A 16,052-nucleotide genomic window follows, 5' to 3' on the forward strand; every position below is an offset into this window, starting at 1 on the left:
TGTCAGAATTAAACAACATATAGCTATTTATTTTCTATATGATAAGGATCTTGGTGGGACTCGTAGGCTTAAGATATTCAAGGCCAATCAGAATAAAATATTTGAAAATTCACATTTGTTTGCAAATTCCGTATCGGGGTGGGTTGTGATTATGAGGGCAGAGGCTGCAGTGGCTTGAGCATCTTTGGGCTTGGAATACACTTCACACTGCCTTTCCACCTGCATTCTGGCTTAATTTGATCCAGGGTGGACAGCTTCACTGTTGCCCCTGGGTTCCCAGCTCAGGCTTAATTTTTTTTTTTTTAATATTTATTTTTGTGTATGAGTGTATTGCCTGCATGTATGTGAGCGCACCCATGTCATGCAATGCCTTGGAGGTCAGAAGAGGGCTTTGGATTCCCCTGGAACTGGAGTTAAGGACGGTTTGTAGCTGCCATGTGGATGCTGGGAATCGAACCAAGCCCTCTGCAAAAGCAGTGAGTGCTCTTAACCTCTGAGCCATCTCTCCAGCCTAACTAGACTTAATTTTTTACTAATACAATCTGGTTTGCAAGTGACAATATGTTCAAAGATGTGAGCAGTGCAGTATGTCAGCTTTCTATTTACATAGTTTTCTCCTTTGAACTGATACATTCTAATGTCACATGTAGTTTATATGTGTAACTATAATAGTGAAAAACAAAATTATATTCAAATAAATGATGAGTCCTTGGGCTCTTCACAAATACCTCTTCATGTGCTAGAAGCTTACAGTTAGAAATGGCACAAATAGGCCAGGTGTGGTGGCACACGCCTTTAATCCCAGCACACAGCAGAGCAGGGAGACCTCTGAGTTAGAGGCCAGAAAAGAAAGGAAAAAAAAAATCATTTTGTACAGTGAAAAGAGAGTAAATTTATTCCCTTTCATGAAGATTTTCAGACTTGCTAAAAAAAACTGTTAGTGGGCTGGGCAAGGTGGTACATGCCTTTCACCCTAGCACTTAGGAGACAGAGGCAGGCAGATCTCCGTGAGATAGAGGCCAGCTTAGTCTTTATAGCAAGTGCCAGGTCAGCTAAGGCTACAGGGAAATCCTATCTCAAAAAGACCAAAACAAACAAAAACCTGTTAGTAGGCGTTTCTCACAGTATACTTACCTGTATCTTTTTGACTGTTTCTTCTAACATCTTTAAACTTACAACCTACAGATAAGGCAAGAGAAAAAAGTCAGTCTGTTTCATATCACAAAGTATATTTCAACACATATATAGCTACTTTAGGAAACCATTTCACATGACTGTTTTAATTCTGGTAGACTGTGAATATTAATTTCTTAGACTTTTAGAAACATAATAGGACTTCGTAGATTCCAGCTGAAGGAACTCTTTAATACAGGATTCCTTATTCTGTAATTTTCTATAACACTTCCTCGTCATAGTCTTAACCTCATTTGTTCCCCTGGCTTTAAGATTTATTAAATTAGGTAAATCAGAAATGTGGCCCCAAATGCAGGTCTGGAAGAGCTGAAGAATGGATGTTTTCCTTTCTTAAGCTCACCATGAAGTCTCCCAAAACGGGCTCTTCAGTGGTTGTCTATGAAATTCTTATATTGCTTAGTACACTAATGTGTCAGCTGACAAAGACTGTCCTAAAGATACTAGCGTTACCTACCTGGAAGAGCACACAAACCAAGAAACTGAGAACAATTCACTCGGGACAGAGGTAGCCTGTGAAGAACAATTTATCAAGCTTAGATTTTTTTTTTAAGTTATAAATGGAAACTCAACTTACCCAACAAGAGTGCATACACACTAAGGGTGTTTTAAAGATTTTTTTTTTTTTTGGTCCTTTTGAGATAGGGTCTCGCTGTAGCCCCAGCTGTCCTGGAACTCACTATGTAGACCAGGCTGGCCTTAAACTCACAGAGATCCTCCTGCCTCTGCCTCCTGAGTGCTGGGATTAAAGGTGTGCGCCACCACGCCTGGCATTTTTTTTTGTTTTGTTTTTTTTGAGATAGGGTCTCCCTGTAGCCCCAGCTGTGCTAGAACTCACTATGTAGACTAGGCTGGCCCTGAACTCACAGAGATCATCTGCCTCTGCCTCCCAAATGCTGGGATTAAAGGTGTGCACCACCATGCCTGGCCCAAAGTTTTACAGAAATCGCAAAATACCAATTCATAGTTAGTTACGTGGGGCACAGAAAGGCCTAGAATGACTGAAAGTTTGAAAATGGGCTTACTGTATTGTAATGTAAATCTTAAAACAGCAAGTTAATTTAAATTCACCTTAAAGGTTAATGATTCCTAGATCACCAGCAGTTAGTGTCAGTGTACTCAAGTCATCCTGTGGTATGTATCCAAATGCTTGGGACCAGTGTTTTTTAGATTTCAGAGTAGGGATTAGGGAATATTTACATAGACTTTACCAGCTCAGCATCCCATCTGAATATCCAAAATTCAAAGTGCTTAAAATCAAAAACTTTTTTGAGTATCAGTGTGATTCTCAAAGTTTTGGATTTGGGGGCTTTTCAGATTTCAGATTAGAGCTGCTCAACCTATAGTAACATTAGCTGAATGATATGAAAAATGATCATTGGAAAATTGTATTTTTAATATTCATCTTACCTAAATGCCTAAGTGATTAGTAAAGCACATCTCTGAGTGTGTATGTGAGTGCATTTCCAGAAACAGTTTGATCATAAGGGCTCTTGCCCAATGACTGCTTTAAGCCCTTGATGGACTTAAAGACTATTGGGAAAACTTTTATTTATTTTTATCCTATGCGTATGAGTATTTTGCATGCATGTAAATGCACCAGTGCGTATTATTCCTGTGGAGGTCAGAAGAGGGCGTCACATCTCCTGCAACTTGTGTTAAGGATGGTTGTTAGCTGCCATATGGGTGCTGGGAACCAAACCTGGGTCCTCTGCAAAAACAGATAGTACTTTTAACTACTGAGCCATCTCTCTAGCCCCAATACAGTGTTTTTGTAAACAGAGTCTGCTGGTAAGATTCTTTACTATGACAAATTGTTTTTAAGTATTATCTAGGATTTAACTTAATGGTAAATGATTAAATATGTCATCTCATTCTTGGTATAGTTTTTCTTTTGTAGTAAAAGAATGAATTAATTTTGGTGGGAGGTCATTCAAAATCCTACCTTTATTTTTAATTTACTTCTACTAAGGCATTTTCCTCTCCTCCAGTATCTAAAAAGAAGGATTAAAAAAGGGAGGGTGGCTGAGAGATGGTTCAGTGACTAAAAGCACTGGCTGCTCTTGCTGAGGACCCAGGTTCAGTTCCCAGAACCCACATTGTGGCTCAGAACATTCTGTAGCTCCAGTTCCAGGGGATCCACTGCCCTCATCTGACCTCTGCAGGCATGGCACACATGTGGTGCACTTACATCCATGTAGGCAATATACTCATACACATAAAAAAATCTTTTCTTTTTTTTTTTTTTTTTTTTTTTTTTTTTAAAAAAAAAAAAAAAAAAAAAAAAAGAGGACGATAAATCTTTCACTGTGATATATCAAAATAAACTCACAGAGATCTGCCTGCCTCTGCCTCCCAAGTGCTGGGATTAAAGGCAAGTGCCACCATGCCCCATGCAAAATAAATAAATCTTTTTTAAAAGGGGAGGAGGGCCACGGAGTTAGAAAATCCCTTAAAGATTAAAACCCTATAATCATCAGAGGAGAATATTCACATTACCTTTTACAAATATAATGATGTAACAGCAAATATTTTAGCTCACCATTGCAATGTTAACATACCATGAAATCTGAATTGGAGTCTGTTCATCTTCAATAGGTTCTTCATCTGAAGAATCAAACTCACTTGCTTGTATTGAAATGGGCTTCAAAAGAAATGTTACATTAAATTACTATAAAGAATATTTGCATATAGCTTCACATAGCTGATCCATGCTTAAACATCCACTAAATTGCAACTTATTTAGAAATTAACCTTTGCTATTAGAGATCAGCAATACCAGTAATAAATGATTACTATTTACTATGCTAAAAATCACATAACTTTACTTACTATTTTACACATAACTATTTATTATGCTAGAAATCAGGTAAGTTATTCTTCCCTTCTGGCGACAGTTGGAGCCAAATGAATGGCAGGAATTAAGGACAACTGACATCTCATGGACACATGATTAGTAAAGTGTAACTATCTAGTGCCCTGCCTAGCTCTCAAACGCTCTATAAAGGTCTGAGCTGACTTAGGCTATGGGTTGGAGTTTCTCTGGATCTCTCTGCAGAATTAAAGTCAATGAGTCCAAAGGAAGCCTTTCAATAGGGTGTCAACCGTGGAGGTCGATAATGTGGGTCAGGTGGGGCATCAACTCCTGGTTGGGACCTAGCTTTCTTTTTTTGTTGTTGTCATTTAAAGCAATCTTGATTAAATATTTTAAGCTTGTGCAGCCCATTCACGCCACTTCTCTCAGTCAGGTGTAGATAAATCTTTTCTGCTTCTCTGGGCCCAGAGATTCTGACCCATAGGGAACGGGATGCAGTGCTAAGGGACCCCTAGGGGGATGGTAGTAGGCGTGATGTCACCCGCAAACCAGGGCTTGGCAGCCTTAGGGGCCGGGGTATCAAGCCGAACGCTAGGAGGAGACACGCGCGCTCTGTAAGACCTGGTCTGGCCTTCTCTGGCAGAGATGCCCAGTCAAGAGAGCCCTAAGGCGATGAGTGACAGCCTACAGCAGGCGCTCAGCGAACCTCCGACTTCCCCAGGGCTCACGGAACCCCTGCCCAGTCGCGGCTGGCTCCAGGCGGCCGTCATTCTTGGCGTCCCCTACCCGCAGGACGGTTGTGGTGAGAGTTGTGCCGCCGGCAGGCGAGGCCGCCGGTCCACCGCGGGAGCCGGCTACAGGCCACCGCCTGTCCCTGCGGCGCGGCTCCTCTCGCGCCCCGACCCACCCCACTCACCGGCTTCATCGCTGGCCGCCGCACTCCGTGACCGGTGACGCCGCTCTCCCAGCATCCGCACCTCAGCCGGGCCCGCGTCGGATCTGCCCTTCTATCAGCCCATTGGTCCATCTGTGCGGGGAGGTGGGACGCGGCGTCTTGTAGCAACCAATCAGATTCTAGTTCTGTTTCTTCCTCTGCCTCCGAGTGCCCTGGCTCAGTCTCTAACTGCTCATTGGTTCTGAGGAGGTCTTTGAAAGACGCGCGGGAGGGGGTCCTGGAGGGCGTCGATTGGCTGGACGGCTCCGCCCCTCCGCCAGTTGGGAGCGGGGACCGGGCAGGGGGCGGGACGAAGTGTCTTTTCTCAGTTCCTTTGCTTTGGAGGCTGGAAATCTCTAATGGTAAAGAGGCCTGAGTGATACCGGGATGGGGAAATTTCTTGACTTTCTTAAAGTTTTCTTTTAAATGGTTTTAACTTTAAGGGCATTGTGATTTGTGGTGGGGAGCACTGCACTGGAGGTGTTCATGTGAAAACATCACACAGACTGTCATTTGTCATACTTAGTCATATACATATAATGGAAAAGTCTAAACATGCAAAGTATAAGCACATTTTACATACTTGGCACTCAATGTTCTTTACCGTTTCTGGATATACACAAGTTAGCTTGTAGACCAGGCTTCCTGTTCACCCAATATGAGTGTATTAATACTGTATGAAAGGGAGATAAAATGATGCCAGTTGGGTCTACCTTTGTAGATCCCTACACAATCATCTCTAATTTTCTAAAACCATGTCTGGTTTGTTTCTTGTCTCATTCTCCAGTCCTCATGTAGCTGGCCATGGAAAGGAAGTCACTGGGAGCAATAGCTCCTGCAGATTTGAACCTGTATGTAAAAGTCAGTGGACAGGAAGCTGTTAGGAAGGATGACTTCAAAACCAAATTAGTCAGGGATCTCTAGAGAACTAGAATAAAATTCATTTTCTGCCCCCCCCGGAAGAATCCCTGTTGTAGATAGACTCTGAAGACCAATATGCCAAAAGAATCCATCCTCTTTTCTATTCAGGCTCTTTTCTATTCAGGCTTTCAACTGACTGGATGAGGTCCAGCCCTGCTATGGAAGTCAATCTGTTTTGCTCAAAGGCTACCAACTTAAATGTATCACATCTAAAAACACCCACAGAATCATCCAGAATAGTGCTTATCCAAGTATCTGGGCACCTGGCTCAGAGAAATTGACATATAAAATTAACCAACATAGAAACCCACTGGAATTTTCTATAGTAAGGGAATCCTTTTAGATCTGTGCTTCCAATATGGTCACTATATTGATTAATGATCTCCCAAATTAAAGACTAAATTAGAACAACAACAAAACCAAAATAAGGAAAGGCCATTTTGCAGCTATTCTCTTTTAAAGTAAGTCATCTTCCTTAAATGATGCTGCAACCTACCCACCATGAATTTACTCTTGACCATGATATAATTTACAAGTGGCTCCAGGAGGGTCAAGGAATCAGCCAGGATTTGAGCTCCTAACTTCTGACTTCTGGTTTGGGACTAGGGTCATGGACTCTTTAAGTACAGTGCACAGTTTTAAGTCAGTTCTCACGTATTTGAAAGTAAACTAGGGTGGTCTGTATGACATTGTGAAACAGGTAAAGGGTGGCCCTTAGTGTATGTCTTTGACCCCACTCTCTCGGAAGACAGGACAGCTGAGCAGGTGTGTTGGTGTGAGGAAACAGAAGGGTAAGCATCTTCCATGTTCACTCTACTGCCAGGCGGCCAAGAGGTGAGCAGGACCAAGAAATAGGTTGTAGGGCATGTAGGATTGATGGGGCACATATGAGATATGCTGAGGGACAGAGAACCCCATAGTGGAGAGTAAGATGAGCATGGATTTGGGGAATGGAAACACCGGAAAAGGGGGTCTGATCCAGGAAAGTTGATAAAGCAACAGAAAGACCCCAAAATACAACCAACATCCAGCCTCACTTGTTTAACCATAAGCATCTGTTACAGTTTTAAGACAGACCATCCCACTATAAGCTCATGTCTTGGACACTTAGTCCTAACTGGTGACACTCTTTTGGAGAGCTCTGGAAACTTTGGGAGATTGCACCTAATTGGAGAGAGTAGGGCCCTGGCTTGGGGGGGGGGCTTAGAGCATATTGTCCCTATATAATTCCTGTGGTCCTCTGTATCCTCTTCACCTTGATGTGAATTGCTCTGCTTCATGATACCTACTCCATCATGATAGACTGAAACAGTAAGCCAGAATAAACCCTCCCTTAAGTGGTCTATGTGAGGTATTTTGGTCACAGTGAAGCATTAACATGTTTATATAGTTTTTAGAAATGGGCAATTTTAATCATGAGCTTCTTTATTTTTTTTAAGATTTATCTATTTTTACTTTATGTGTATCTGTGAGAGTCTGCATATGTGTATGTGCACCATGTGTATGCTGGTGCCTTTGGAGGCCAGAATGATATGGGTGCTGGGAATTGAATCAGGGACCTGCAAGAGCACCAAGTGCTCTTAACCACTGAGCCTTCTCTCCAGCCCCATGGGCTTATTTCTGTCCTAATCTTAAGATCCTGAGTTCAAGCTGATCTTCCCCTTTGCTCTCATCTCTACTTTGCCACTCACATCCTGTCATCCTTTGTGTGTGGTCAGGTTTCATTCCCACCTTCCAACTCAGCTCCTTCCCTGACTCCAATCTCAGCACAGTGTGATGGTCTTTTCCCAGCTCAAATGATTCCTTGCCTCCAGCCTGCGAGGAGCTGTGTTTCAATTCTGACATCCAGGAATCCTGGGGTTGCTGTTCTTTGCATTTGAGAATAGCTAGATTCACTTCTTTGCACACTCATATGATTTGGATGAGACATGGGAAGGAAAGGAAGGAGAAAAATTAGTTTTTGTCGTTTGGTTAAGCATCCTCAAAGGCCCTGTTGTGTGAAACTATTCCTAGGGAGATGTGAACAAATATCTCTCCAAACAAACTAACAAAGATACTACCAAAATCCAATTTGGTGAATCAGCGACTTTTATTGGGGTTACTTATCAGGAATAATGGTGAGAGGTGACTTACAGGAGCAGAAATAACTCAAAGACAGCTACATAAACAAAAGCCCACTCCAGCATGTGGACGGCTCAGGAAAGCTGGAAATCTGAAGCGCACCACGCAACCGCAGATGTTAAGGAGTTTGAAACCACTGGGAAAAAAGACCACCAGACTCAATTCAAATTTTAATTGGTCAAATTTATTAGGGCAATAGCCGTTCACAGTTCCTTAGTCAGAATTAGAACCCATGCCCCTGAGAGGAGGGTGAAACTATCTTATAAAAGCAAAAACCACATGGGAATTTCATCACACATGCGTAATGCCAGGTGGTCCTGAGTATGGTCAGAACGCCAAAGTTAGCAAATAAGCAAACTACAGAAGCCAGAACAAGCTTGTGTTAGTCCTCTTAACAGATGTATAGCGACCTTGACAGTAAGGCACTTTCTGATTAATTACAGCTGCAGTGTCTGGGAGGTGACCAAGGTCGGCTACTCCAAAGAAAGCTCTCTTAAGGGGAAACAACGGAAGTTCAGGTACTTAACCTTGAAGCTGGCTGTTTTTTTAGCCTTTGAAGTTTAAAGTGGCTGCTTTATACAAAATGGAGTTACGTTGGCTATTACAATTTGGGGGACTCCATTTGGGGCCATTACACAGGCAGCTCAAGAGGTTGGAGAGTGTCTCTTCCAGGTGGCTCAGTGGGTCTTGAACCCCTGGGTCTTGAGCCTCTTCCTGTCATCTGGTCTCTTTTTCCAGGCAGCTTGGCTGGTCTAAGAGTGTCTTTCGAAGCCCTTACTGCCTATATATGCTTGGGGAGGGAGGGTGCTAGTGAATCTAGTCAGTTTCAGGGACTTCCTGAAGCTTTTGAGTTGTTTTCTTCCTGAGTTTAAGGAGTTTCCTCTCAGGATGGAATGTTTCACCCCCTCTTAGAACATCCTGTGAATCACATGCTTTGACTATGTTAACCAGCAATGCCCCCTCCTGCCCCTCTGCTTCCCGCTAGTCCTCTTCACACTCCCTTCTCCATTTCATGATGCGCCATGTCATATTATATCATTCATAAACACACATACATATATGTAATCCAGGTTCTACACAGAAATCATGTGATATTTGTCTTTCTTATTCTGACTGATTTCACTTAAGATGATCTCCAGTTCCATCCATTTTTCTACAAATGGCATCTCATTCTTCTTAACAGGTGTGGGGGGGGGCACATGAGCATACACGCATATCACATTTTCTTTGTCCATTCATCCATGAAAAATCAGTCTCTGGACATTCATGTTTATGATTTCACCATTCACAATAGCCAAGTTATAATAGGATTAGCTTAGGTGCCCATGAATGTCCAGAGACTGATTTTTCATGTAACTAATTTCCCTGCCTTCTTGAGCACACAGCTAGAGTACTTCTCCCAGTGTCCTTTGCAGGTCAATGCCTATGTGACTGAATTCTAGCTGACGAGTGGGAAGTAATGTGAGCCACTGGCAGGCCTGACTAATAGAGGCTCTTGTATAACCCTAGCTCCATGATTTCAGCATTAGCTTGATGTAGAAGAGGGATGGAGAGATCTTGGAAACAATGCAGGAAAACTACAGTAAATTAGTTTTAAGATGCCATTGATTTTATTATAAAATATAGCCCAATTATGAATCTTATATATATTTATATGGCTATTTTGATCACTGGAAAGTTTCATTTCCATTGCAAATAGCATATTGGCATTAGGTTTATAGCTTGTGCTCTGGTTGGTTGGGTAATAGTGCCTCGGTCCTGAAGAGTTTGATGAATACTGAGGCAGAGAACCATTAGAAGGTTAAACTGGATTTGTTCACTTTGTCAGCCCTAGAAAACTCACAGCCTTGCATGTGTTACTGGATGAATGGATACAAAGCTGGAGTATGGTGAGGCTCCACAAGGCCTTGCCTAATACACCAGCCAGTTCCCTTCAGATTTACTCATGGAGCATTCTCAGGTTGTCTATGGCCACACCATCCCAATTGTGCCCGGTTTCATCCGAAATCTTTCAGGTGATGCCAAGAAACTCAGAGTGTCTGACATGGATAGTTTTGTTGGGGGCTATAATTTTTTGTAAAGATTGTGAAGAGACAATGATACACTCAAGGGCCAGATATTGTACTTGAGTTGATAAGTGAAAGTTGTTGATAAAACCAGAGAAAGAGCATGTGCCTGTAATTCCAGCACCAGGTAGGCAGAGGCAGAAGTGTGAGCTTGAGGCCAGCCCAAGCTGCATCGTAAGACCTTGGCTAATCAAAAATACACTAAAAAACCCAAACAAACCCATAAAATGCACAAAAATATCAGAGGAAAGAGAAATCAAAATAGACCAAAAACTCTAGGAAGGCTTTGTGGAATAACACCCTTAGTGTGCTGAGAATTATTCTCATTTCTGTACATATTCACACAAACAGTCATAGATGGCATTCATGGTCCCATCTTCACCCCTCTTTATAGCCATGTGCTTTGCCATGAGACTGAGTTCCTCCCACTAACCAATGGAAAAGCATATTTTCTAGCTCCTGGACCTTAATTTTGACTGTGACTTGCCTTGGCCAGTAGGATATTAGCAGGTGTATGTGTTGGGGCCTCCACACCTGCTCCCAAATTCAGTGATTTGCCAGGGGACTCTCATAGCTTAGTGTACAGTTGTTCTGACAGCTGTCATTTATTATAAAAGAAAGATACTGAGCTGCATGAAGCAAAGCCCCCAAGGAGCCAGGTTCAAGCTTCCCAGAGTCCTCTTCTAGAGGCAATCACACAGGACACTTCCAAGAATGAGCTGTATCAATATGAGTGAAATGTCACAAGTATGGTCACAGAAAAATTACTAGTAGGACCCCATGCAATGCGGGTGGGGGAGCAAATTACAGTTAACTGTCAGCTTGACACAGTCTAAAAATCACATGGGAAGAGACTTATGAGGAATTCTCTATATCAGGTGAACATGTGGATTGTTTTGATTTTTAACTGAGGTGAAGACTCAGCCCATTGTGGGCAGCACCGTTCCCCAGGCCCTGAGCAGCATGAGAGGAGACAGCTAAGAGCGAGCAAGAAAAGATGTATTTATTCTTTCTTTGTTCTTGACTATAGATGTGATGTGATTAGCTGCTTGAATTCCTGTCCTGTCTTCCCGGAAATGATGGGCTATGACCCGGAATTGTAAGCCAAATAAACCTTTTCTTCCCAAAGTTGCTTTTTGACAGAATATTTTATCTCTGGAACAGAAATGAAACTAGAATACATTGGCTGCATGTAAAAGAAGCTTTGAGAGTCAGCCAGGACCAGCAGAGTTGATTTTCCATCTTCATTTTAGGGGAAAGGTTGGCTAGCTCCTGCTATTCACCTATCCCATTGCTCCAAGCCCAGAGGGAGTTAGATCAAACTGCTTCTCATAGAGAAACATATAACTGGCCTCTTTATCCATCTCATTGGCTTGGGAAAAAGACGCAGGGAAATTTGCCAGGAATCTAGAAAGAGTATCTCTCAGTAATCCTTAGCTCTCTTTAGATATATTTTAAAATAACAAGAAAGAGCATTATTTCATCACTTCATACTGAAGAGAATTCTGAAGGAGTTGGGAACATGTGTGTTATAAGCATCCATATTAATGACCTGAAATATAAAACACACACCAGCAAGGCCATGCAGATAATAGTTCTGTTCTTCCCTGGATGGGAGACGGTTGGTGGGGGGGTGAAGTAAGATTTCAGTAAACATCTTCCTCCTGTGTAGAGATCCCAAGCCTGGGACTCAAATCTGATTAAGTGAGTCAGGTTTGCATTTATTACGGTATATTACTAACATTTTTCAGGATTCAGAAGTGACTGGTGTCTCTGTGGATCTCGCCAGTTCCTGGCAATTATGCATTTGGCTGCTAGTGTAATCCAGCCTGCCAAATGCCTGGAATGGCGATCCATGTCTGAGCGGCTTTCAGTCTGGGGAGGATGTTGTTTAACACCATGCTCCTTCCTAAGGTGGCCAAATCCTGGTTACAGTTCTGTCCTTTAGATCTGTTTATTCTGAAACTTGACCAGAAAGGATACAGCCACATCCCTCTGCCCCTTTCAGCTTCCACAGTGAACACCTGGGGGACTGACCATGCATTGATTTCCCAGAGTCTGTCTGCTACTTTGTCTAGAAGTTGTTTCGTGCCTAGTGCCTTAATCAGAAAATCACACTCAAACATAGCCTGCTGGGTGGATTATTAGAAAAACACTAATTCTTTCAGAGACCATCAAGTGTACATCCCTGTTCAAATCTCAAGTGGAGTGATGGCATTCTTTGGCTGAAATGCTCTCTTTCGGGTTTATGTGAATGACTATTAGCCAGCTTGCCCCAACTGCAGCTGTTTTACACTTGTTTGCCCAGCAGCCCTTAGTTGGGGAGAGAGTCTCTCGCTTAGCATGAGGGTGCTGGTTTAAAAAAATGACTCTGTGGTGCTTTTGTAAAGACTGCATTAGTATACATGAAGAGGATTAGAATGTGCTCTAGAAGACAGGGATTTGTCTGATTGTTTAACTATTATTTGCTGAGTGAACAAACCAATAAGTGGATATGTATAAGCACATGTGTATTGCACACTAAATATTTGGTCTGTAGGAATAACTTTTAAAATATGGACATAATTCAGACTAAATTTTTTTTTTTTTTTTGGTCTTTTTGAGACAGTGTCTCCCTGTAGCCCCAGCTGTCCTGGAACTTACTATGTATACCAGGCTAGCCTTGAACTCACAGATAGCTGCCTGCCTCTGCCGCCCAAGTGCTGGGACTACAGGCGTGCGCCACCACACCCCACCAGACTAATGATTTTTACTTAACCTTATAACCAAAGAGTTATAGTATTAACAAGCTCACTGAGTCATGTGCTCCTCTTGTGACCTGAGCACCTGACCTTAATCTTCAGGACCTCACCTTGCCCTCTACCTGAGATAGTGAATGAATGTGGGTGCACATGATTAAAATATCAATGTGCTGGAAGCAGTGTGTTTTTCTCATTGAAAACAGAAAAATTAAGAAGTCTGAAATTGTGTGTGTGATAGTCTAGGTCTCAGGATCAAAGGACAAGATTTTCTGATAAGGGTAGATCCTAGCTTCTACTTCCCCAATTCATGCTGGAGATACTGTTTCACTAAAAGAATGAAAGCTTGCCTCTGGAGGAAAGTTCCATGAAACATCTGAAGGAGCACATTCTCAGAGTTTGGGTCTACTCTTGCCCTTATAATGAATTTTGAGAGTTAGGCTGTTTATTCAGGTGTAACTGTAATGTGACTTAGAAACACCATATTTTTCCATTCCTTTCTCTTTTATTTTTCTTTTTATTCATTAGACAGCAGTTGTCTAGCATGTGTGAGGCTCTGGGTTTGATCCCTAGCACCACCAAACAAACAAACAAACAAAAAAACAAATGTTAGATAGAGAACAGGTAAACACATTTCACTACTAAATAGGACACATGGAAAGTAACAATGGCCACCTTGGCTAAGGCCTTGCATATACTTATCAATCTTTTCTCTTGGCCCTGCCATTCTTCTTCCCTATGATCTTCACCACCCTGAAGAAGCAACCTCCTCTCCTCTGCTTTCCCAGGTAGTAGCCTGCCCTCGCCAAACCTATGACAGGATGTGGCCTCAGCAGTGTTTGCTTCTGGTTTTCCTTTAGTCCATAGGAGGTCTTCTACAAGCCCAGAGCCTTTTCTTCTGTGGAATCTTCCAGCACCAGCAATTCCTCACTCTTCTGCCTTATCTTCTCTGTTGGCTTTTTCAGAGTCCATTGAAGAAATGTTACACTAGTTAGACAGACAGACAGAAAATAAGACAACAGTCTCATACCAAAATATAATCCCTCAGTCAAGTTTTTCAATAGAAAGATCTATACTCTGATTACTTTCTTATTCCTTTTGTATTATTTATGAAATTAAATAAGAAAACGAGCTCTTTCGGAAGTACAAGATCAGAGCATGTGAAATATGTATCTTTAAAAGAACCACATCAATTTTTCTTTTATACTAGCTAGATTTCTTAAGAATAAAAGCTCCGAAGCAGATTGCATTTTGTTTGCATAGAACTTTCTGTTGGTGAAATCTCTTAGCCAAAGTCTAATTTAATCTTTTATTGTAAGCTTGCTCATAGTCTGTGTTAGTTACTTTTCTGTTGCTGTGATAAAATATCCTGACAAAGTCAACGTAAAGAAGAAAGGGTTTATTGTGACTTAAAGTTCTAAAGGGGCCGTGGTACATCAGGAAGGCATGGCAGCAGGAGTGAGAGATTGGTTCAGCTGTCAGGAAGCACAGGAATCACATTTCCTCTGCACTCAGAAATTAGGGAGAGAAGAAGGGAGGGAAGGAGGGGAAGAGGGAGGGAGGTGAGGGGGAGAGAGTAAATGAACAGGTGGTGGTATCAGGCAGCAAACCCTCAAAACCTGACCCCAGTGATATACTTCCTCAGCAAGGCTCTACCTCTGAAAAGCCCATAACCTTCCCAAACAGTGTCACCAACTGAGGACCGAGTGAGTGTTCAAATACAAGAACTCTATGGGGGACATTTCTCATAAGAACAACCACATAGTTCAAAAGAACTTGCACATTGGATTCTTTTCACTCCCTATAGGAGTTTGCGTTAAGGTTTGACTGACAGGTAAAAAGAAATGAAGAGTTCATTGAATCAGCAGGAAGTCTGTTGAGCTTTTTTTTTTTTTTTTTTTGGTCTCCCTGTAGCCCCAGCTGTCTTTTGAGACAGGGTCTCCTTGTAGCCCCAGCTATCCTGGAACTCACTATGTAGACCACGCTGGCCTTGAACTCACAGAGATTATCCTGCCTCTGCCTCCCAGGTGCTGGGATTAAAGGCATGCGCTGCCACACCTGGCCAAGCTTCTTTCTTAAGGTACATTATTGAAAAAAGTGTAAATGCACCTAAATTCTTCCTTAAAGAAAACAATTCTAGGGGCTGGGTAGATAGCCCAGTGAGCAAAGATCTTGCTGAGCAAGCTTGAGGACCTAAGTTCAGTCCCCATGGTGACACACACTTATGATCCCAGTACTGAGGAAGAGGAGACAGGCAGACCCCTGGGGCTTAGTGACTAGCTAGCCATGTCTATTTGGAGAATTCCAGGCCAGTGAAAGATGCTGGCTCAAAAAAGAAAAAAAAAAAAAAAAAAAAAAAAGGGAAAAAAAAAAAAAGAGGTTGTCTTCTATCCTCCACATATGCACACATGAAAACACACACACACACACACACACACACACACACACAAGAAAAGGATTCTAAATACTCTTTTCCTTGGTAGTACAGTCTGTTTCTTTGTTTCTTTCCTTCCTTCCTTCCTTCCTTCCTTCCTTCCTTCCTTCCTTTTTTATTTTTATTTTTTGTCTTTTTGAGACAGGGTCTCCCTGTAGTCCCTAGCTGACTTAACTCACTATGTAGACCAGGCTGGCCTTGAACTCATAGAGGTCTGCCTGCCTCTGCCTCCCAAGTGCAGGGATTAAAGATGTGGGCCACCATACCCAGCTGGTAGTACAGTCTTTTTAATTTTATTTTTCGTTTTATGTGTATGAGTGTATTCCCTGCCTGTATGTGAGTGCACCCATGTCATGCAATGCCGCAGAAGTCAGAAGAGGGCTTCGGATTCCCCTGGAACTGGAGTTAAGGACGGTTCATAGCCACCATGTGGGTGCTGAGGGATTAAAGATGTGGGCCACCATACCCAGCTGGTAGTACAGTCTTTTTAATTTTATTTTTCGTTTTATGTGTATGAGTGTATTCCCTGCCTGTATGTGAGTGCACCCATGTCATGCAATGCCGCAGAAGTCAGAAGAGGGCTTCGGATTCCCCTGGAACTGGAGTTAAGGACGGTTCATAGCCACCATGTGGGTGCTGGGAATTAAACCCGGATCCTCTGCAAGAGTAGTCAGTGCTCTTAACTGCTGAGCTGCCTCTCCAGCCCAGTAAAGTCTTTTATAAAGCAGTTTGATACCACACTCTCAAAAGCTTAAACACAAGAGAATGTCTTATTTGACCGCATGTTATCTTCCACTCAGGATGGTACCCTGATGGTACCCTCCTTCACATC

The 16,052-nt window shown here is 42.4% G+C and overlaps 1 protein-coding gene across 3 annotated transcripts in view; it reads right to left on the reverse strand.

Annotated features, from left to right (window-relative positions):
- Cdkn3 (cyclin dependent kinase inhibitor 3) overlaps positions 1 to 5,010 on the reverse strand; it is a 19,321-nt gene extending 14,311 nt beyond the window's left edge. Inside the window, exons 1-4 of one of the 3 annotated variants that reach the window (XM_008839549.2) lie at positions 4,923 to 5,010; positions 3,753 to 3,835; positions 1,649 to 1,704; positions 1,135 to 1,179 (exon numbers count right to left, since the gene is read on the reverse strand). In XM_008839549.2, coding sequence (XP_008837771.1) covers positions 1,135 to 1,179; positions 1,649 to 1,704; positions 3,753 to 3,835; positions 4,923 to 4,931 — 193 coding nt within the window. In that variant the 5' untranslated portion in view covers positions 4,932 to 5,010. The remainder of the gene's footprint in view (positions 1 to 1,134; positions 1,180 to 1,648; positions 1,705 to 3,752; positions 3,836 to 4,922) is intronic. The other 2 variants (XM_029566663.1, XM_029566662.1) reach the window with 2 other exon arrangements.
- Positions 5,011 to 16,052: the final 11,042 nt, after the last annotated feature.

This window comes from Nannospalax galili, unplaced genomic scaffold (genome assembly GCF_000622305.1).
Source record: "Nannospalax galili isolate Female #2095 unplaced genomic scaffold, S.galili_v1.0 scaffold336, whole genome shotgun sequence".
Taxonomy (NCBI): Eukaryota; Metazoa; Chordata; class Mammalia; order Rodentia; family Spalacidae; genus Nannospalax; species Nannospalax galili.